General features: G+C 28.5%; 3 protein-coding genes across 3 annotated transcripts; all 3 read right to left on the bottom strand.

Moving 5' to 3' along the window:
• Positions 1-417: 417 nt before the first annotated feature.
• LOC119678892 (multidrug resistance protein homolog 49-like) lies at positions 418-4292 on the bottom strand. Its single transcript, XM_038090972.1, has 7 exons — positions 4192-4292; positions 2612-4125; positions 2307-2476; positions 1985-2251; positions 1480-1925; positions 1261-1423; positions 418-1206 (listed from the first exon to the last, which is right to left on the bottom strand). The coding sequence occupies exons 1-7, from the start codon at positions 4257-4259 to the stop codon at positions 457-459; spliced, it is 3378 nt and encodes a 1125-aa protein (XP_037946900.1). The 5' UTR covers positions 4260-4292; the 3' UTR covers positions 418-456.
• A 62-nt stretch (positions 4293-4354) lies between these two features.
• Positions 4355-8388, bottom strand: LOC119674688 (multidrug resistance protein homolog 49-like). Its single transcript, XM_038085843.1, has 3 exons — positions 8323-8388; positions 4595-4788; positions 4355-4520 (listed from the first exon to the last, which is right to left on the bottom strand). The coding sequence occupies exons 1-3, from the start codon at positions 8386-8388 to the stop codon at positions 4355-4357; spliced, it is 426 nt and encodes a 141-aa protein (XP_037941771.1).
• A 3955-nt stretch (positions 8389-12343) lies between these two features.
• Positions 12344-19826, bottom strand: LOC119678891 (multidrug resistance protein homolog 49-like). The gene is made up of 11 exons (XM_038090971.1): positions 19595-19826; positions 18843-18903; positions 17509-17702; positions 17290-17434; positions 17104-17204; positions 15518-17040; positions 14246-14415; positions 13928-14191; positions 13423-13868; positions 13210-13366; positions 12344-13149 (listed from the first exon to the last, which is right to left on the bottom strand). Exons 1-11 carry the CDS (start codon positions 19726-19728, stop codon positions 12400-12402), a joined length of 3945 nt encoding a protein of 1314 aa, XP_037946899.1. The 5' UTR covers positions 19729-19826; the 3' UTR covers positions 12344-12399.
• Positions 19827-21516: the final 1690 nt, after the last annotated feature.

Raw genomic sequence — 21516 nt, 5'->3', positions numbered from 1 at the left:
TACTTTTATCTTCGGAGTGCTGTGTTAGATTCATGTTTCCACAATTGTTTTATAAGTTATACAAAATGTTTATTACCATTATGTCCTTCGTAAAATGATCAAAAAAAACTTTTGAAACATAGTGCAAGAGATATTATTATTATTAAAAATGGAACGGATAGAAGTTCCGATACAAAGAAAAGTTGGAGAACATTTAAATAAAGATGGTGTGGTACCCAATGCTTACACAGTATTAATGCTACTAATTTCTGTATCAAAATATGAAAATTACCTAAAAAATATATCTAAAAGTTATTCCTACTTAATTTTAATATTGAAGTAAGGTTTTACCAGAAACACTTTTATTCGTTATTTACTATATTCACTTTTATATTTACTTCAATAATGACAAGACATAAAAAACAATTGAATGAAAATAAGTTTAATTCATTACATGTACCATTATAAATAAATGCACTATGAAACCTGTTGCATTACATAAAGTTTTGCATAGACACCATTCAACGCCATAAGTTCATCATGTGTTCCTTTTTCTACTATCAGTCCTTTATTGAAAACATATATCATGTTTGCATCTTGTACTGTTGTCAGACGATGTGCTATAGTAATACAAGTTCTACCGCTTCGAGCAGCATCCAAAGCTTCTTGAACCACTTTTTCACTTTCTAAATCTAAAGCAGATGTGGCTTCATCCAAAATAAGTATTTTTGGATTTCTTAATAAAGCTCTTGCAATGGCAATTCGCTGTTTTTGACCACCAGATAATTGTGTACCTTTACTACCTAAGGAAGTACTATAACCTTGAGGTAAGGAAACAATAAAATTATGTATATTCGCTTTCCTAGCAGCTTCCATTATCTCAGCTATAGGAATATCATCACGGAAATTATTTCCATAAGCAATATTTTCTGCAATTGTTCGATCGAATAATACAGGTTCTTGTGATACTAGACCTAAACTTGAACGCAAAGTATCCATTGAAAATTCTGTAGTTGGTATACCATTTATATTGACTGAACCACTATTTGGATCATAATAACGAAGTAAAAGTTGTACGCATGTCGATTTACCAGATCCAGATGATCCTACCAATGCTACTGTGGTCCCACGTTTAATATCCAAGTTGAGATTTTGCAATATTTGTATGCTTTTTCTTGTTGGATATTGAAAGTTAATGTCTTTGTATGTAATATCACCATCTGTTTTCTATAAGGTACATATTATAATAAAAGCTTTAACATTTTAATCAATATATCTTACTTCAGTGGCGTTAATAGTTTGTTTTTCTACAATTTGTATTGCTGGCGATCTTCTAAATAGTTGTAATATGCTTTCTGCAGATAAAATACCTGCACTTACGTTTGGTGAATATGCTAAAGCATATCCCAACATCCATGAACCGAATAGTAACGCTTCTGATACTCTATTAAGTAATTAAAATTTTTTATGTATATATTACTTACAGATCTGAATACATACTTAATTACGTTTTCGTGTTGTAAACCTTCATTAGCAACTAACAATCCTCCGTAATATAATGATACTCCATAAGCTATATATGGTGATGCTTGTCCCATACCAAAGAATGTACCCCGAAATCTAACTTTGTTCCTACAAAGTGCACCAGCACGATCGATTTGTTCATTGTAACAACGAATTACATTTCTTTCCAATCCCAAACTGGCGACAGTACGTATATTTGAAATCGCTTCAACTGCTACTTGTGAAGCATTTTCGATGGCAAGTTTTTCAGCAAGAGCATATGATTCCATGAAACGTGACTCAAAAAAAATTGACAAGCAAACAACAGGTATGGTAAAGATTGTGACTAAAGTTAAGTTCCATGAGTAAAATAAAGATACAATAACACTGATACTGAGAGTTGATAGTGCTTGAACGATAATTCCAATTCTTGCTCCAGTAGCCTAAGAAACATTAGTGACATCAATTAATATTTATTGGGAATTAATAGTAATATACCTACACCTTGAATATTTGAACAATCACTTGCTAATCGAGCACACAATGCACCCACAGAATTATTTTGATCATCGAAGTATGCAGTTTCTTGACTAATAATTGTTTTGAAAGCGGTTTTGCGAAGACGAGATGTCATCTTTACTCCCGCGATATTGAACATGTAATTTTGTATTAATATTCCTAGACCCGCAATTATGCCAAGCACAATGAGTTTATAAGAAAGTTGAAGAGTTTGCGATTGTAGAATATCTGAATCCTCTTTGGATATAATCTGTGTATACAAATAGTGTTTTTAAATTAATCTTTCAGTAATATTAGAAACTCACTCCAAAAAATTCTCCGAAAAGTAGACCCCAACATGGAAAAGAAGCTCCATGCACAACTGCTGATATACAACCGGCTAGTAAAAAGGGCCACTCAGGCGCATTTAGTTTCATTATTTGTTTGAAGGAGACTTCGTTCTTTTCAACCGGTTTCGTTTTCAATTTTGACTTCTCTAAAAGGCACATTAAAATACTTTAAAAATATTTTGACCCACTCATAAGTTGTAATAATTTGGACAATTTTTAATATTGTCTGTTGGTATGTATGTGCTTATATATGCAAATATACATGAACAGCACGAACTTACCTTTTTCTTTCAACATGATATTTTGTCCAGATTCATCATTGAAACTATAATCAGTTTTATGATCTTTTTGGATGATTGATGATTTTGATAAATGTGAGGGCGTTATAGTTGATCCGGATTCTAATTCCTCTTTTCGTTTAGTTGTATTTACAAGTTGAAAATAATATCCTTTTTTCTCCATCAGATTCTCATGTGTTCCCTGTTCGACGATAACACCACTCTTAATGAATACAATAAGATCGGCCTTAGTAATTGTCGATAAACGATGTGATACTATTAATGTAGTTCGATTTTTACTAGCAGCTTCTAAAGCATCCTGCACTTGTTTTTCAGATGTGGAATCCAGTGCAGAAGTGGCTTCATCCAAAAGTAAAATTTTTGGATTACGTACAAGAGCACGTGCAATAGCAATACGTTGTTTTTGTCCACCAGACAACTGAGAACCGCTCTCTCCTACCAATGTGTCATAACCATTTGGTAATTTACTTATAAAATCATGACAATTTGCCATACGAGCAACTTTCTGTATATCTTCTACACTTGCTGATAGATTTCCATAACGAATATTCTCCTCAATTGTTGTTGCAAATAAAACAGGTTCTTGACCAACCACACCAATTTGGGAACGTAACCAACCCACATTTAAATCTTTTATATTTATACCATCTAATTGAACTGTTCCACTTAGAGGATCATAAAAACGTTGTATTAATTGTAATATGGTTGATTTACCACATCCTGAAGTTCCAACCAATGCAACAGTTTGACCAGCTTTAATGTCTAATGAGAAACTGTTTAGAATTTCCACATCTTGACGTGCGGGGTAACGAAAACAAATGTTGTCCAAAGAAATATTTCCAACAATATTTGAAGGCGTTGCTCCGTTCTCATTCAGAGAATCTATGGATGATTTGCTTTTTATAGTTGAGAAAATATTTTGTGCAGATTCTTTGGCTGCATTGAAAGTCTCTAAATGTGGCAATGCATAACCAAAATATCGAGAAGTTTCTATTAAGGTTAAAGCAATAATTACCAAAACAGCAGGAGTATAGTTTTTAAATGCTTCGTCACGATCAGCAAGTATAAGTTTCACACCATACCAGAAAGTAAGAGCGTAAAAGCAATAAAAGTTAAGCCACATTATTGCTGAACTCATACCAGAATAAAGACCCTTCTTACGTCCTATGATCTCAGCAGGAATAAGTAATTTAGTAAACCGTTCAGTTTCTTTTTGTTCGCCACTAAAGGCGACTACAGTACGAACACTGGAAAATACTTCTTCAGCTACGTTTCCAGCAGAAGAATATGATTTTATTTCCTTTTTAGTTAGAGAACTTTGAATTATAGTGACCATAACTGTGGAGATTATAAGAAGAGGACTGCAACTTAAAACGACAATTGTCATTTCCCAGCCATAGAAGAAGGAAGTGATAATTCCAGTTATAAAAGTCATTATTAAAAAAATAAAAACACCAATCTTCTCTCCCATGCCTTCTTTCATTTTATCCAGATCTCTGTGCGTGGAAATATTTGGTTTTAGTTTAAATTAAAACGTTTAATTTTATACAACTTAAACTTACTCTGTTAATTTACTTGCAAAATTGTTTCCCGAGCTTGTGTCATACCAAGACATATCTTGACGGAGCATTGATTCCAAAAAGAGTTTACGTATTTTCGTGATCTATATCAGGAAAAAATTAGTTTTGTTACTATTCTACGTTACTATTCTAAGTATGTATCATATCAAAAACTAAAAATATTTACTTGTTTTAAAGCTACATGATTGAAGAGATCAAGTGCAACAGCTAGAAGCAACCATTCTAATAACGCTCCAATCAAGCTACCTATTCCAAATGCTAAAGCATCATCTCTAATAGCTTGTAGATTTTGTTCTCTGGTGGCATTTGTTCTAGAGATGATAAAAAATTAAATACATATTTTTTTTAAACATTTTGTTATAATAGCATTATAATGGTGTCTCACAGTTTAGTACCGCCTCCAAAAGCTTGCAGAAAAATGGTAGGAGAGGAAGAACCAATTCCGACTGAACGATCTATTAATAATGATGTGAATTCTCCATATATTACTAAACAATATGTAACACAAATGGATGCGAGTGAAGCTAATGCTATGGCTGCAGCTACTAAGAAACGTTCCAAACTCGTTGAATACTTGAACTAAATAAATAAATAAAAATTAATTTTTGTTTTCAACGTTTGAATTATTTATGAATTTATTTATTTTATTAGTCTTAAAACTAGCTTATTTGAAGTTCATTTTACAAATCTTTTAAAAATGTTTTAATATATAAGTTATGTGATGTTTGGATTGTGGTCTAAAATATATGACATGTTAAGAACATTACATTTAGAAAATTACATGTCTTTAAATGAATTTTTGGACTCTTAAAACAACCGCAATAATAAATTAGAGGCTTTCGAAATGTGTTGTTATCGTCGTCTATTGAAAATACCTTAGACTGATAGAGTTACTCAGAAGAAGAAGAACTGCTCAGAAGAATGCAGCAAGAAAGAGAACTGTTTAAAACCATGAAAAAAAGGAAAGTAGCATACTTGGGACACATAATACGTGCACCCAAACGCAGAGGCGTTGGGTGGAAACAACTCTCATGGTTAAGGAATATCCGCACCTGGACAGGACTTCGGACTATTGGCGAACTGATACACTCTGCGCGGTCAAGAGAACTTTACACAGGGATAGTGAACAACATATCGTGAAACGCTTTTTGAATCCTGTATAGATTGTACTTTAGTTTAATTTAAAATGATCTAGTTAAATGCTAAAAGTTAAATGCTACCTGTTATGATTAATTATAAGTACTATTAAAGAAAAATAGTAGTATTAAAAGTTTAAATTGAAATTATGTACAAAAACAAAAAAAATAAAATACTTATTGTCAATAAATGCGACCGCAGACACTCAAAGTGAGTAGGCAGTCTAAGAAGAAGAAATGAATTTTCCGGCGACAAATATATAATATGTCCACATATAATATGAATCTCTTTTGAAATATTAAATAATTGATTACTGATTTCAAAAGAGGAATGATTTCATACTTATGTAGACAAAAATTTCTCAAAAATGTTGTTGCATATAGAATTATTTAACTGGACATAATATTTCCGTTAGTAGAAGATTTTTAAAATAATCCCTCTATAATATAGAAAAATCAGAAATGTTATGTACGTATATTGAACTTGAAATTTTTCAAACTGCAAATATATTTAGATTAAGTTGAGTTTATTATTTCAAACAGTTTGTAAAGCTAAACTGTAATTTGTTTTTATATGGTCAATCAATCGCCTTACTATTTCATCACTATATTAACAGCAGGACAATGCCGAATTACAGAAATGCACTCTAAGGAACTTTTATGATATATGAAAAACTTCCGTTTGCTAAAAACGTTCAATAATCTGTGTGTTAGTGTTAGAGTTGATTATTCCAAATGCTTGTCAATGGTTAAGAAGATAATATATTCCACCAAATCACACTCCATAAATAATAAAATTTTGAAGTTTTCCCATCCTGAATCTTAATGTACAATATTTATGTCTTATTGCAAGAATATATAATGTCCCATAATTATGTCCATAATTATTATTACTTTTTACTTAAAAGTAGAATAATTTATATTCTAATATTGCATTCTTGTAGAAAAAATTTTAAATATACTTACTAATTGTAAATATGAAAATTGATTTTCATGTGAGACCTTAGCTGTATTTTTTTCAATGGTGCTAAAATAATAAGAAATAAATTTAATTATTGTTCTGATAATTCGTCATTATAATATATTTCTATTGTATTTCAATACTATTTTTATCATTTAAAGTTTTTCATAATTTTACTTGATATTAAAATATTTTGAGCGTATGTGTATGGCATTTATTTTAAAATGTACATACTATGTATATGAGATAGAATAGTATCTTTCATTCTTCTTTCATTCTATTATGTTAGAACAAAAAATTAATAATTAAACTTTATTGATTAGCTTATGCTAATAAAATAATAAAAATTCTCAGCAGATGTTATTATAGTAAAGATATGATACCGTTGTCGCTTGTATCTCAACTTTATTTAAATATGATAACAATTGATTTTAGGACTTTAGTAGGGGGCTTAGTATCCGAACATAGAATATCAGATGCTTTTAAATGCAATGAAACAAAAATCGTCAATAAAAACTTTTCAGTTCGTATGCATCTTCTAAATTGTTTCACATGATAATATATTAGTTATAAAATGAAGACTGAACTTAATTTAAACAGCGATTTTCACTGCAACTGCACTTAAAAAAATATCCGTCTTTGTATATATTAATGTATATATACATGTATTGTTTGTTATGTACTCATATATAAGTATATATTTTAATAATATATTTAAATAAAATGATAAATATAATATGATAAAATGATAAATAAATGATTAAAATGAAACGTAGCATTGGGCACGAGTTAGATGAGACATCTGCTGATTCAAGCCGTAGTACACGCTTGAACTATTATAAGCTATAGCATTTATAGTTATATATACTATTCATAATATTTTCGATTTAAATTTTATAATAATAATTTAATTTAAAATAATTAGAATAATATTAGAAATATAAAATAATTTTAATATATATATAATACATTTTTTGTAAAATTTTTTTATACGCACTTTTCATTTGTTGTATGGAAATTATTACTGTCCAGTAATGTACTAGACTTTTCTTGGGAAGTTCTGCATTGTTCTTCTGTGAGGGAGACAGTTCTATTAGATTCCGTTCGTAGATTGGATTCGGTGTGTGCCATAATTTATGTTATTAATTGTTTAAGTAAGTTTTTTCTGATTAATTTCATTCATTTATTTAAAAGTCAACATTTGTTGATTTTATCTCTTTAAGATGACAGCTACGCTGGATTTATATTATTGTTATTGTGGTTGTTTGTCTTGTTTTTTTTAAATTAAGGTTATCAAAAAGTTGTTGTCTATATTCATAAATATTCTTGATTTAATAAAGTGTTATGCATTTCAAAGTTCCGATGTGTCAATACTGTTTGAGTAATATATATAGAACAGAATTATTATCCAAGACTTAATGCGTTTAGCTTAAATTTTATTAATGGACAATATGGATCACTTTACTTTAAAAATAAAAACGATTTATCATATTAAATTTTTATCATTGATGAGGTTCATCTTTGCCTGGGGGATGTATAATCCAATTAAATTGTTGTGACTAGGACAGTAAAAATCAAAAACTGTCGGAACAATATTCTATACACATAAAGTTGCTGTTGATTAGTGTGGCATTTGTACTGAAACTGTGGTAGACCTGTATTGATTTGATGGAGAACAATGGAGAAATAATGAAAACCGTACATTCTAATCGCTTAAGAAAATGATTATAATTTATTTGCATGAAATCGAAGAATCTGATATCCTTTACATGTGGTAGTAACAGATCGGTGCCTCAATCAACGTAGCCTATCCTGTTTTGATTTTGTGTCACGAAAAACATCGGTGGTATGTAATTTAGTCTTTGATGATATGAAATGGAATGTATCCATACTTTAAAATGTTCCATGGAGATCATTTGAATGATGTCACACTTAATAACAAGAGCCAAACAATATATTAAAATGGAAATGGATTGATCAAAATCCAAAATTTTAAAAGTATTTTTTTTCGTTTACTTTGGAACCATAAAATGGATAACCCTTTATATATATTTCAGATGTTGATAACTCTAATGCACTCATTTTATACAAGTTTTTAAGTAAAATTATAATTAAAAATTATGTATATAATAAAATAATTGTGTCAAAGTTTTTATCTATTTTTTAACTGAAGAAATCATTTAGTTTGAAAAAATCGTAACAATTTTTAACTCTTTAACTTTTCATCAAATCACTAACATAATTTCTTATTTTGAAACTTTTAATATATTTATGAATTAAAATTTTTTTTCCGAGTTTTGAGTTTTCGCGTGAATTTCTGAAATGGTTAACTAGTACTGCCTTTATTTGTGAATCTTTTTATACATTTCTTCTGATGAAAAAGTGTAATAATTTGTTAATTATTATTAATTGCTTATGAGAAAAGTGTTAGTGTGCGAAGTGGCTTCATTTTGCATATAAAATCAAATCGCAATGTAATTGCATATTGTGTAGTCATTGTTAACACTGTAGACTTAATTAATAATTTCAATGTGTTTTTGATTAACTTTATTTTCATATAACATTATTATTTAGTACTTCATTTGAAAAAAATGTGTATTTGAATCAGTTAAAGGATAATACTAAGATAACCTTACAAATAACATAGTTAACACAGTTCAATTATAAGTTAAGGTATTGTTTCATAAATTTTTTATGAGTCAAATGGAAAGTGCTTATATATATATATATATATATATATATATATTATTTATATATATATTTTTTTTTATATATATATATTTGAAAATAATATTGAACTTTAATTATATGTATATATTTTATATTTAAATGCTTATTATTTTGTGTACGCGTTTTATCTTTAATGGTTTGGCTCGTCGATCCTATGTCTCCAATATACGAATAACTTTCCTCGTTTTCTTCGGAAATAAATATATGCCTCATGACTACTATGGCTCAAAAATGCGCTTGACTAAGAACGAACCAAATTAGGTCCGACGTGTCATTTGTTCTTTATATCCTTCACACAAAAAGTATATTGCTTATTTATACAAAAGTTCAGAAAACAGAAGAGAAGAGAAGAGGATAAGAATCTGTCTTTGTAATGTAATGAAAATGTTTGCAATGGAGACAATTCTATATTACACACTTTACTTACAGTAATGTATTTGAAGTGTGAATTAAAAATTTGAATATATCTGAAAAATATAAAAACTGACTGGGATAGCCTCAAAAACAACTTTATATGTTATTACTTAAACTTTATTATTTATTAATTTATTATACTGAAATTCTTAAAAGAAGTGAATACGAAAGGGGGAGCTTTATACAGCTCCTTAATGTATGAAAATTTGTCGAAGTGATTCTGGTAATGATATTTTAGCAATTGTTTTTTTATTAATGTGAATTTCAAAATGTTTCATTTTTCCCATGTAAAATAAAACTAGGACATTTCTTATAAGAAAAGGTATAATTTTCATAATGTAATTTTTTAATTGTAAATATTAATATAAAATAGTTGCTAATAGTTGAATTAAGTAATAAATTATAAAAAATAAGAAATTATTACTTGGCAAAAAATTTCAGGACATTGATGTGAATGGTTTTACTATTCTTCACAACTGATTAAAGTTATATTCTTCATATACTAGTGTTATCAGTTTTAAAATTGGGAGTGTTATCAATATTTATATTATTAAAAAATTATAAGAAAGGGATAATATAAAAATTAATACCTTACTCTCATGTCATGCTGCAAACTCTTTTAATAGAGAAAGAATGCAACACTATATAATCATCATTATATATCCAGTAAAACTTTTGGAAGAATTAGTTATAGTTTTTATAGACATTGAACCAATTTTCTTAAAAAAATACTGCTCTAACAGCAAAATAAAATCAGTATTAAAAGATATGTGTATATGTAGTTATATTATGTGAAATATTGATGAAAACAGATTAACATTTTAAATATATTATATAATAATATTTATAGTTTTACTTTATATTTATAAAATATTGTATTCCATAATAGAAGTTCTGATACGCAAGAAAGTAGGAACACATTTACCAAGGTACGGTTTGGTACGCAACGTTAGTAAAATATTAATGCTACTAATTCCTGCATGAAAACACAAATGTAACCTAAAAAAAACATATAGTAATATAAAATTATATGTAATATAATAATCTTTATTAAAGTTTAACAATGGAAATATTTGCATAGAGATTTCTAACTTTTATTCACTAATTTTTTTGCTATTTTTGTTGTTGTATTTGTACAATTGTTCGTTTACTCTATTCCAGATTTCTGTTTCTGTTAGCTAGCACTTTGAATGTTGCTTATTTTTATTTGTTAAGCATTAGCTAATGCATGTCTGGAGTGAAGAGTTTGCTCAGTAGTTGACATGAATTAATATTGGTAGAATGATTCATATTAGTGAGAGGTTTTTAGTGTTTTGTTTACGTTAGTTATGTAAATGACTTTTTGTGTTACTGTATATTGGTCATTCTTTTACAAATCGGTCAGCTTCTTGACTTCATCATTTCAGAATTGGCTAAAATTTTTTTATAAGCTCCTTCCATCAAATAAGAAGTATCTCGGAAAAAAATTTTGAAATTATTTTCCTAGGAGATATGGGTTTTGACAATTAAAGGGCTATTTCTAAACGGCCATATCTCAGACATCATATATGATAGAAACTTGAAATTTGTTTCGTTTTAAAGATAATTGATTGAAATAGTTTAAACAATTAAAATTATTTATATTTAAGTACTAATATTAACAATACAATTTAAAAAAAAAAATTTTTTTTAAATGTATTCCGAGTATTTTAATTTTTTATATATTATTAAGATTCAGAATTAAATTTTACTGAGTAATAAAAGCTTTCGGAATGGCATTACTTTTCTGAAATTTTTGAAAAATTATTTTCTCCCTTAAAACTTGATGTGCAAATTCGTATTATAGAATTCGATTTGTAATGAAATTCTGCATAATACCCAACAATTTCAGGGCTTCACAAACCATGTACACGATTTTTCAGTACAATAAAAAGAGGAACACAAGAAAAACTTTTTTAATACAAATTTTTTATTTTTGAAATGAATATTTCCAGTGTGGTATTGTTTTTAGAAGTATTTAAAAAAAATTAGTTTATCATTAAAACAATTTTACATAAAAAATGATATGAAAATAGTATACATTTTCTGAATCAAATTTATCATTAAATTCTATATAAAAATAAAACTTTTTAGAACGCTATTGTTCTCAGAAGAATTTTTATTAAAAAAATTAGTTTTGCATCAACAAAGTTTCCTCCCAAAGATTCCAACAATAGGAATGACGACCATGACCCGCATCAATTTTAAAAACCCACAGGAACTATGAAAATAAAAATATTGAGTATATAATAATGCATAGTTAGTCTTTCAAAAGGGTCATGACTTATTTCCCAAAAGCTACAAAGCGTGTGATTACTGTTGCTAAAAAATTGCTTCATAAAAGGGAGCTCATTTCAGTCAAACATCGGAGGTGGTTTATTTCCAAAATTCGTAAGAATGTAAAAGAATATCGCATATATAATATTTTACTATATATATATACATAATTATATGTATGTTAGAAAAAATAACAGATTTACGGAAGTTTACATAAATGACAACTCAAAATTCGTACAAAGAAATAAAATAATATTTTTGCAGACAGCTTTCCTCTTGTGTAATTGTCTTTGTATATTCGGTTATTTACTAGTGCCTCAAGCAATTTACTAGTCCCTCAAGCAAATAATGAATCAAAACGATCAAGAAAGATAGTCAGAGAATATAGAAGAAAGATTATATTTACTTGATAGTATTTTCGTATTAGAAATTCTACAAAAATAATATTTATTTATAAACACAATATTGTGGTTACTTATTCTAATCATTATTGATTATAATAATTTTATAAATCTTTAAAAAAATCAGTCTACTTTATCTCAAATAATCGTTTGAAACTTTAATGCTAATTCAATTTGAAAATTAAAACCTGATGAAAAACGCTTAAAAAATTTAAATTTATATTTATTACACATAGCATTACAAATATACACACTATGAGATCTGTTGCATTATATAAAGTTTGGCATAGACACCATTGAGCAGCATAAGTTCATCATGTGTTCCTTTTTCTACAACGAGTCCTCCCTTTAAAACATATATCATGTTTGCATCTCGTATTGTTGTCAGACGATGTGCTATTGTTATACAAGTCCTACCACTGCGTGCAGCATCCAAAGCTTCCTGAACAATTCTTTCACTTTCCAAATCTAAAGCAGAAGTGGCTTCATCCAAAATAAGTATATTTGGATTTCTTAATAAAGCTCTTGCAATGGCAATTCGTTGTTTTTGACCACCAGATAATTGTGTGCCTTTACTGCCCAAGGAAGTGCTATAACCTTGAGGTAAGGAAACAATGAAATTATGTATATTCGCTTTCCTCGCAGCTTCCATTATCTCAGCCATAGGAATATCATCACGGAAGTTATTTCCATAAGCAATATTTTCTGCAATTGTTCGATCGAATAATACAGGTTCTTGTGATACTAGACCTAAACTTGAACGCAAAGTATCCATTGAAAAGTCTGTAGTTGGTATACCATTTATATTGATTGAACCACTATTTGGATCATAATAACGAAGTAAAAGTTGTACGCATGTCGATTTACCAGATCCAGAAGGTCCTACTAATGCTACTGTGGTACCACGTTTAATATCCAAGTTGAGATTTTGTAATATTTGTACATCTTTTCTTGTTGGATATTGAAAGTTAATGTCTTTGTATGTAATATCACCATCTGTTTTCTGTAAGTTATATATATTACAGTAAAATCTTTTATACTAATGTTTATCAATATATCTTACCTCAGTTGCGTTTAAAGTTCGGTTTTTTACTATTGACGGCACTCTATTGAATAGTTTTAATAGTATTTTTGCAGATAGTAAAGCTGCACTTACATTTGGTGCATATGCCAAAGCATATCCCAACATCCATGAACCGAATACTAAAGCTTCTGTTACTCTAAGGTTTAAGTTGGGTAAGATATAAATTTTTAAAAAATTGCTCAATTGACATACTTTATAATATTTTCGTATTGTAAACCCTCATTAGCCACTAACAAACCTCCATAATATAATGATACTCCAAATGCTAAATATGGTGTTGCTTGTCCCATGCCAAATACAGTTCCTCGAAATCTAACCTTTTTGCGACAAATGACACCAGCATTATCAATTTCTTCATTGTAACAATTCAGAATATTTGTCTCTAATCCCAAACTTGCTACAGTACGTATATTTGAAATAGCTTCCACAGCTGTTTGTGAAGCATTCTCGATGGCAAGTTTTTCCGCAAGCACATAAGATTCCATGAAACGTGACTCAAAAAATACTGATAAACATACAAAAGGTACGGTGAAGATTGTAACTAAAGTTAGGTTCCATGAATGAAGGAAGGATGCTATAATACTAAAAGCAAGTGTTGATAGTGCCTGAACAATCATTCCAATTCTTGCTCCAGTAGCCTAAGAAACATCAGTGACATCAATTCATATTTATTGAGAATTTATTGCAATATACCTACACCTTGTATGGTTGAGCAATCACTTGCTAATCGAGCACACAATGCGCCCACAGAATTCTTTTTGTCATCGAAGTATGCAGTTTCTTGACTAATAATTGCTTTGAAAGCGGTTTTACGAAGACGAGATGTCATCTTTACTCCTGCTATATTGAGCATGTAATTTTGTATTAATATTCCTAGACCCGCAATTATGCCAAGCGTAATGAATTTATATGATAGTTGAATAATGTGGTATTGTACAGAATCCGAATCTTTGGACATAATCTGTATACACAAATGGTTTCTAAAATAGATCTTTCAAGAAGTCTGAAAACTCACTCCGAAAAATTCACCGAAAAATAAAGCCCAACATGGAAACGTAGCTCCATGCACAATTGCAGCTACACTGCCGGTTAGTAGAAAACGCCATTCCGGTGTATTCAGTTTTAGTATTTGTTTAAAGGACACTTTGCACTTTTCAACCGATTTCGGTTTGAATTTTGACTCCTCTAAAAGAAAATATTGAAATACATAAAAAGTTTTTCTGATCACTAATAAATGCATATGTTTTATAAAAAGAATTACTATTAAAAATTAAAAAAATAAATGTGTACCAGGGGCGGAATTTTAAATGAATTTTAGCAGCAATAGGAAATTAATTTCTAATTGTCAATATTGAGAATATATACTATTACAGTGTAGTAATATATATAAATAACTACATATACAGCTAATATACACATAAATTTGAAGCGAATATAAATTTCAAATTGTTTATTCACACAAAACAAAATATTAGAACTAAAAAATTGAAGAGGAAGTAATGGTGAACAAGTCGGTCCATCAGCTGAAGAATGTATTGAATCAAAAAAGAACATGTAAAAGACAAGGAAAATCACCTATTCGTTTGAAATCCATTCTTTAACAATACAATCTAATCAATTTCAAACTATCAGTGAGGTTTTAAAAAGCAACAGTCCATAATTCAACTGGTTTAGAGAGTAGTAATCCAAACTTCTAAGAGCATACAAGAAAGACTGTACTGTAGCGGATTTTTCTAAAGCTGTAAATAGCATCGGCATAACAGACTTTTTTATAAACTAGCAACCACTCTACCAAAGAACTACCACTCTATGAAACAATTGCATCCTGGATACCCCAGGGTAGTTTACTCGCGTTCGTACAGATATGACATAGTTTGACACAGATAATACTATTCTGTACAGTTTTATAGTTTTTTTAACGGCATGTTAATAACATAATATAATCTGTTAATACTCATATTTACAATTTGATCAAAATTTAAAAAATAGATTAAACGGAATTGCTATACTAGTGCTTAGAATGTAATCTTAAAGATTTATTGGATCACTGACATTTGATGAAATAGGTCATTAGGAAATCAGGTCACTCAAACATATATACACACGTAGTAATCACAAATAAATTCAATCATTGGTTTATCCCGATTTTCTATAAACATAGCAGAATATCCTCTCTTAGCAAGTTTAACACATATCATTTAAACAAATAATTATTGATTTCCAGAATGTATTTACTTTAAAAAAAAAAGATCATAAACAATTTCATTACAAAGTTTAATAAACTTACTTTTTATTGCCAATGTGACATTTTCTGGTAATTCTTTATTCAAACAATCCTCATTTTCAGAGTCTTCTCCGTCAACTAAATGTTTTCCAAAATTTGAATGAGTCATATTAAGATTATTTGAATCTGTTTCCAGTTCTTCTTGTCGTTTAGTTATATTTACAAGTTGAAAGTAATATCCTTTCTTTTCCATTAGTTCTTCATGCGTTCCCTGTTCAACAACTGCACCATCTTTAACAAACACAATTAGATCGGCATTAGTTATTGTAGATAATCGATGTGATACTATTAATGTGGTTCGATCTTTACTAGCAGCTTTTAAAGCATACTGGACTCGTTCTTCAGATGTGGAGTCTAATGCAGAAGTGGCTTCATCTAGAAGTAAAATTTTTGGATTACGTACAAGAGCACGTGCAATAGCAATACGTTGTTTCTGTCCACCGGACATTTGAGCACCTCTCTCTCCTACCAATGTGTCATAACCATTTGGTAATTTACTTATAAAATCATGACAATTTGCCATACGTGCAGCTTTCTGTATATCTTCTACGCTTGCGGATACAGTACCATAACGAATATTCTCCTCTATGGTTGTTGCAAATAGAACAGGTTCTTGACCAACCACACCAATTTGGGAGCGTAACCAACTCACATTTAAATCTTTTATATTTATACCATCTAATTGAACTGTTCCACTTAGAGGATCATAAAAACGTTGTATTAATTGTAATATGGTTGATTTACCACAGCCCGAAGCTCCAACCAATGCAACAGTTTGACCAGCTTTAATGTCTAATGAAAAGCTTTGCAGAACCTCCACATCTTGACGTGCGGGATAATGGAAACGAATTTGATTAAAAGAAATATTTCCAACGACATTGAAAGGTTTTAAACCACTTTCGTCTAAAAAATCTATAGCTGATTTACGTTGTATAGTTGAAAAAATATTTTGTGCAGCTCCTTTCGCTGTACTGAATGTCTCTAAATGTGGCAATGCGAAGCCAAAATATCGAGAACCTACTAATATGTTAAAAAGAATAATTATCAAAACACCAGGAGTGTAGTTTCTAAACTCTTCATCACGTTCAGCAAGTATAAGTTTCACCCCATACCACATAGAAAGAGCGTAACAGCAATGAATGTTAAGCCACATTATTCCTGCACTCATACCAGAATAGAGACCCTTTTTACGTCCGATGATCTCAGCAGGAATAAGTAATTTACTAAACCGTTGAGTTTCTTTTTGTTCACCACTAAAAGCGAGTACAGTACGAACACTGGAAAATACTTCCTCAGCTACGTTTCCAGCTGCGGAATATGATTTTATTTCCTTTTTAGTTAGAGAACTTTGAATTATGGTGACCATAACTGTGGAGATTATAAGAAGAGGACTGCAACTTAAAACTACCAAAGTCATCTCCCAGCCATAGAAGAAAGAAGTAATAATTCCACTAAAAAAATTCATAATTAAAAAAATAAAAATAACAATCTTCTCTCCCATGCCTTCTCTCATCTTATCCAGATCTCTATACAAAACATTTGGGTTTACTTAAAATTAAAAAGTTTCCCATAATTTATTTTAAACTTACTCTGTTAATTTACTTGCAAAATTGTTTCCCGAGCTTGTGTCATACCAAGACATATCTTGACGGAGTATTGCTTCCAAAAAGAGTTTACGTATTTTCGTGATCTAAATAAGAAAAAAATTGGTTTTGCTACTATTGTATATAAACGTACAGGTATATTATGTTATATCAAAAACTAAAAATATTTACTTGTTTCAAAGCTACATGATTGAAGAGATCAACTGCAACAGCTAGAAGCAACCATTGTAATAGGGCTCCAGCCAAGCTACCTATTCCAAATGCTAAAGCATCATCTCGAATGGCTTGTAAATTTTCTTCTCTGGTGGCATTTGTTCTAGAGATGATAAAAAATTAAATACATATTTTTTTTAAACATTTTGTTATAATAGCATTATAATGGTGTCGCACAATTTAATACCGCCTCCAAAAGCTTGCAGAAAAATGGTAGGAGAGGAAGAACCAATTCCGACTGAACGATCTATTAATAATGATGTGAATTCTCCATATATTACTAAACAGTATGATACACATACTGATGCGATTGAAGCGCATATTGTGGCTGCAACTAGCAAGAAACGTTCAAAAGTCGTTGAATACTTAAACTAAATAAATATATGAAAGGTAATATTATTAACTTGGATTAATATAGAAAATAAATATTTAACTAATCTAATTAATAATTCAAATTTATATAGAAATTGTACATTTAAATATGAATATCTTTCAAAGTCAATCAAGAAAATCTATTTTTTTTTTTTTGCGAACTAAGAAAATATAACCTACTTGTGTAAAAGTATTATAATATACTACAAAATACTTAAGATCAAGACATCTGTGAATTTAAATTTTTTACCTTTTCAAATATCTTATAACAGGACCACTTTACAAATCCTTTAAGGCCCGTATATTTATATTTAAGTCATATAAAGTTTGGATGGAAATCTGAAGAATTTGAGATTTTCTTAAATTACATGGGTTAGTCTGACATCACTGAAACGTAATTCATCACTGATAATCAATATATGCTAAGTACAACATGAGAAAGGTTGTGATAGTGGCAAAACTGCTAGTATGTTCTGATTTAAAATACATGTGGGGGATCAAAGATGTAAACTTATGAGAAAATAATAAAATTGTTAAACAAAAATGCAATTAGGTAGTTATTTTTTAGAGAGATGAAACATATGTAGGTAATATAAATTGTAGTATTGATTTATGTTACCATATCCCCAGTCGTCTAAAAATTGAAATTATTTATAAATATTGGAATTGCATATTGGCCGTTATGGTGTTAATACTAATAGGTATATTTTATTGGAAATCTTCAGTCGACAATTACTGTTGTTGTCTTAAAAATGCTATATGAAAGCAAATCTTTTTAAATTAAAAATAATTTTGGGGTCACTCGAAATGAGCGTAGTGCTAGGAGTGTTGATTTGCTGTCAGAGAAAATATAGACGATATATCCCAAATTTCATGGCATTTTGATTATACAAATATTAGTAGTCGTCAATTTTTAACATTAAATAATATTATTTTGAAATTCTCCGATCCTGTATTTTTATATACAAAATGCATGAACCCGCATGTTTTATTCTAAGAATACATAATGTTCTTAATAACTTATGCTACTACAGTTTATAGATTACTATTTAATTATTATTACTTTTTACTTAGAAATGGAATAATTTATATTCTTATATTACATTCTTATATAAAACATAGATATTAATAATACTTACTAATTTGAAATATGAGTATTGTTTCTCATGGGAAACCTTAGTTGTATTTCTTTCAACGGTGCTAAAATAATGATAGGAAATTAATTTAATTATTGTTTCAGTAATTATATAATTATTCACTTTTCAATTAAATTAAAAATTTTGTTATTTCAAGTTTAATTTACTATAATTTATTTACACATTAACACATTTTAAATAGTTGCATTTATTTGAAAATATGTATGCTATAAATATAAGATAGCATAGAAAAAGCTTATAAGATTTGTTATTTTGTTATATATGTTAGAACCTAAAATTGTTAATGAAACTATATTGAACTATTATTCGTTTCAATGCTTATGCTAATATAATAATAAAATTACTTAACAGATGTTGTATCAGTAGAGACGTGGACTCATAGTCGATTTGCAATTAAATTTTTAAGTTAGGAATTACAACTTAATAACTTAAAACTAATGTAATTAAATTGAAGGTGATATTTTAATATTATATTTCAATAAGAATGGAGTGATTAAAATGAAACTCTTCATTGGGCATAAGTTAGATGAGATATGTGCTGGTTTAAGACGTAGGGACGTAATATAGGTATAGTTGAACTATTGTTTCTATTTTGCATTGTAAGAAGATGAAGTGAACTATACATGAGCTAATTTTTTTGATATAAATTTTATAATTTTTTCTAATATTTTTTAAAAATATAAAATAATTAAAGTATATGCTGTGCATTAGTTTCAAAATTTTTTTATACGTACTTTTTATTTGTTGTGTGGAAATTAGTACTGCTTTGCAGAGTACCATGTTTCTCTCGCGAACTTCTGTTGCTTTTTTCTATGGGGGAGAGAATTATATCAGGTTCCGTTGGTAAATTGGAGTTATTGTGTGCCATGAGTTCTGTTATTAATAGTTTAATTAGGTTTTTTCTAATTTATTTTATTAATTCGTTTTAAAGTCAATTTATTGATTTATTAATTTAATTTATTTGAGATGATTAGTAATTAAGTGGTTTTATTTACACTATATATATTCTAAATATTAGTAAACAAAAAGTTATTACACAATTTCAGAAATATCGAATTGAAATACTTTTAATCAAGTGTTGTATTACTTGTGATATAAAATTTGATTCTAATTTCGTTTATTTTGGAACTAAAAATGTAAAACTTTGTCACAGGTAAGTAATTTTTTACTTCCAATTAGATGATATGTTGAAAAAGTGATGTATTTATATATATTTCAGATATTCACTAATCCATTGATTTTACACAAATTTTTCTGTAAGAATATTCTTTAATGGAAAATAAAATAATTGTTTAAAACTTTCTCAACTGTTTTTAAATTAAAAAAATAATTTAATTTGAAAAAGATTAAAGGGCAGAAAATGATTAATCAATTGCTTTAGTATGTGACGAATTCTTCGGTGTTTAAAAATCGTAAACTTTTCACCAAATCACAAATGTTTTTATATATTTTCACACCTTTAACATATTTAAGAATACATATATATTTTTGTTTCGAGTTTTAAATTTTCGCGTGGATTTTCGAAATGGTTAACTAATACTGCCTGTAATAAGTCGCATCGGAAAGTGTGACTAGATGGTATTTGTAAGTCATTTTATACATTTCTTCTGATTAAAAATTATAATATTTTATTAATATTTATTATTATTATTTACATAAAATTAACTTTTTGATTACGTAAGTTAATGTGAATTGCATTCTTAATAAGAAATATTGTTATTGTGTTTGAATGCGCATCCTTTATCTATAAAATCAAATATAGATGTAAATATATTCTGTATAGTCATCGTGGTCAATGTAAATTTAATAAATAATTTCAATGCTTTTTTTATTTATCTTATTTTTAACAAACAGTTAAAACTGAATTGCAATCAGTACTTGATGTGAAATGAATATATATATATGTTTATATGGATAAAATAATAAAACCTTACATATAAGATATGTTGTGTATAATTCCAATAAAAAATGATAGTTTTTTTTAAATCCACATGTTTATAGGCTAACATATATAGACAAGTGTTAATATTCATTTTTCTTTATATAGTAGATGTATAAAAATAATATTTAATCATAATTGTATATATATATATAGTTTATATTTAAATGCCTATTATTTTGTATAACTGTTCTATCTTTAGTAGTTTTGTTTATCAATCCTATCTTTTCGTGATATAAAAAGGTTTTTTCCCTTTCTACTAATATATTACAATTACCAAAAAAAAGTCAAATGCATTAGAAAAGGAAGATATGGACAAACCAAATTGGGTACCCCGTGTCACTTGTTTGTTATACCATTCAAACAAATATGGTAGTATATTGCTAATATATACAAAACTTCAATTTTAAAAGATTTATTTGCAGCAGATAGTTTATAATTTTTCGGAAGTGAATGAAACAATAAGAACTTTATGCAGCTTATGGGCTTATAATCTATACAGTTGTCTAATATTATAATTTTGGCAAAATAATCAAGTATGTTTAATCCAATGCCAATTAACAAAAATCTAATATTGAATTGACTGATACTAAATAACTTTAATACATCAAGTATTTATTTTATATGGATGAATATGCGAATGTGTTGAGATCGGGGTTATCTATAACAGCTCCACTCGTGCAACTAGAATAAATCTTCACATATAAGTTCTATCAA

This window comes from Teleopsis dalmanni, chromosome 2, assembly GCF_002237135.1.
Source record: "Teleopsis dalmanni isolate 2A chromosome 2, ASM223713v2, whole genome shotgun sequence".
Taxonomy (NCBI): domain Eukaryota; kingdom Metazoa; phylum Arthropoda; class Insecta; order Diptera; family Diopsidae; genus Teleopsis; species Teleopsis dalmanni.
Note: the sequence above shows the minus strand (reverse complement) of the source record. Positions and strands in the feature narration are given on the sequence as shown.

What these genes read in the sequence shown, in the direction of transcription:
- LOC119678891 (XM_038090971.1), bottom strand. Translation starts at nt 19,728, where the DNA reads ATGGCACACAATAACTCCAATTTACCAACGGAACCTGATATAATTCTC. An exon ending in TTTGGAGGCGGTATTAAATT is followed by an intron (nt 17,435 to 17,508) that starts GTGCGACACCAT and finishes TATCATCTCTAG; the next exon opens with AACAAATGCCACCAGAGAAG. An exon ending in ATCATGTAGCTTTGAAACAA is followed by an intron (nt 17,205 to 17,289) that starts GTAAATATTTTT and finishes TTTCTTATTTAG; the next exon opens with ATCACGAAAATACGTAAACT.
- LOC119678892 (XM_038090972.1), bottom strand. Translation starts at nt 4,259, where the DNA reads ATGCTCCGTCAAGATATGTCTTGGTATGACACAAGCTCGGGAAACAAT. An exon ending in TTTTCGGAGAATTTTTTGGA is followed by an intron (nt 2,252 to 2,306) that starts GTGAGTTTCTAA and finishes TTGTATACACAG; the next exon opens with ATTATATCCAAAGAGGATTC. An exon ending in AAACTATTAACGCCACTGAA is followed by an intron (nt 1,207 to 1,260) that starts GTAAGATATATT and finishes TGTACCTTATAG; the next exon opens with AAAACAGATGGTGATATTAC.
- LOC119674688 (XM_038085843.1), bottom strand. Translation starts at nt 8,388, where the DNA reads ATGAGTGCATTAGAGTTATCAACATCTGAAATATATATAAAGGGTTAT. An exon ending in ATCCATTTTATGGTTCCAAA is followed by an intron (nt 4,789 to 8,322) that starts GTAAACGAAAAA and finishes TTATTTATTTAG; the next exon opens with TTCAAGTATTCAACGAGTTT. An exon ending in TTTGGAGGCGGTACTAAACT is followed by an intron (nt 4,521 to 4,594) that starts GTGAGACACCAT and finishes TATCATCTCTAG; the next exon opens with AACAAATGCCACCAGAGAAC.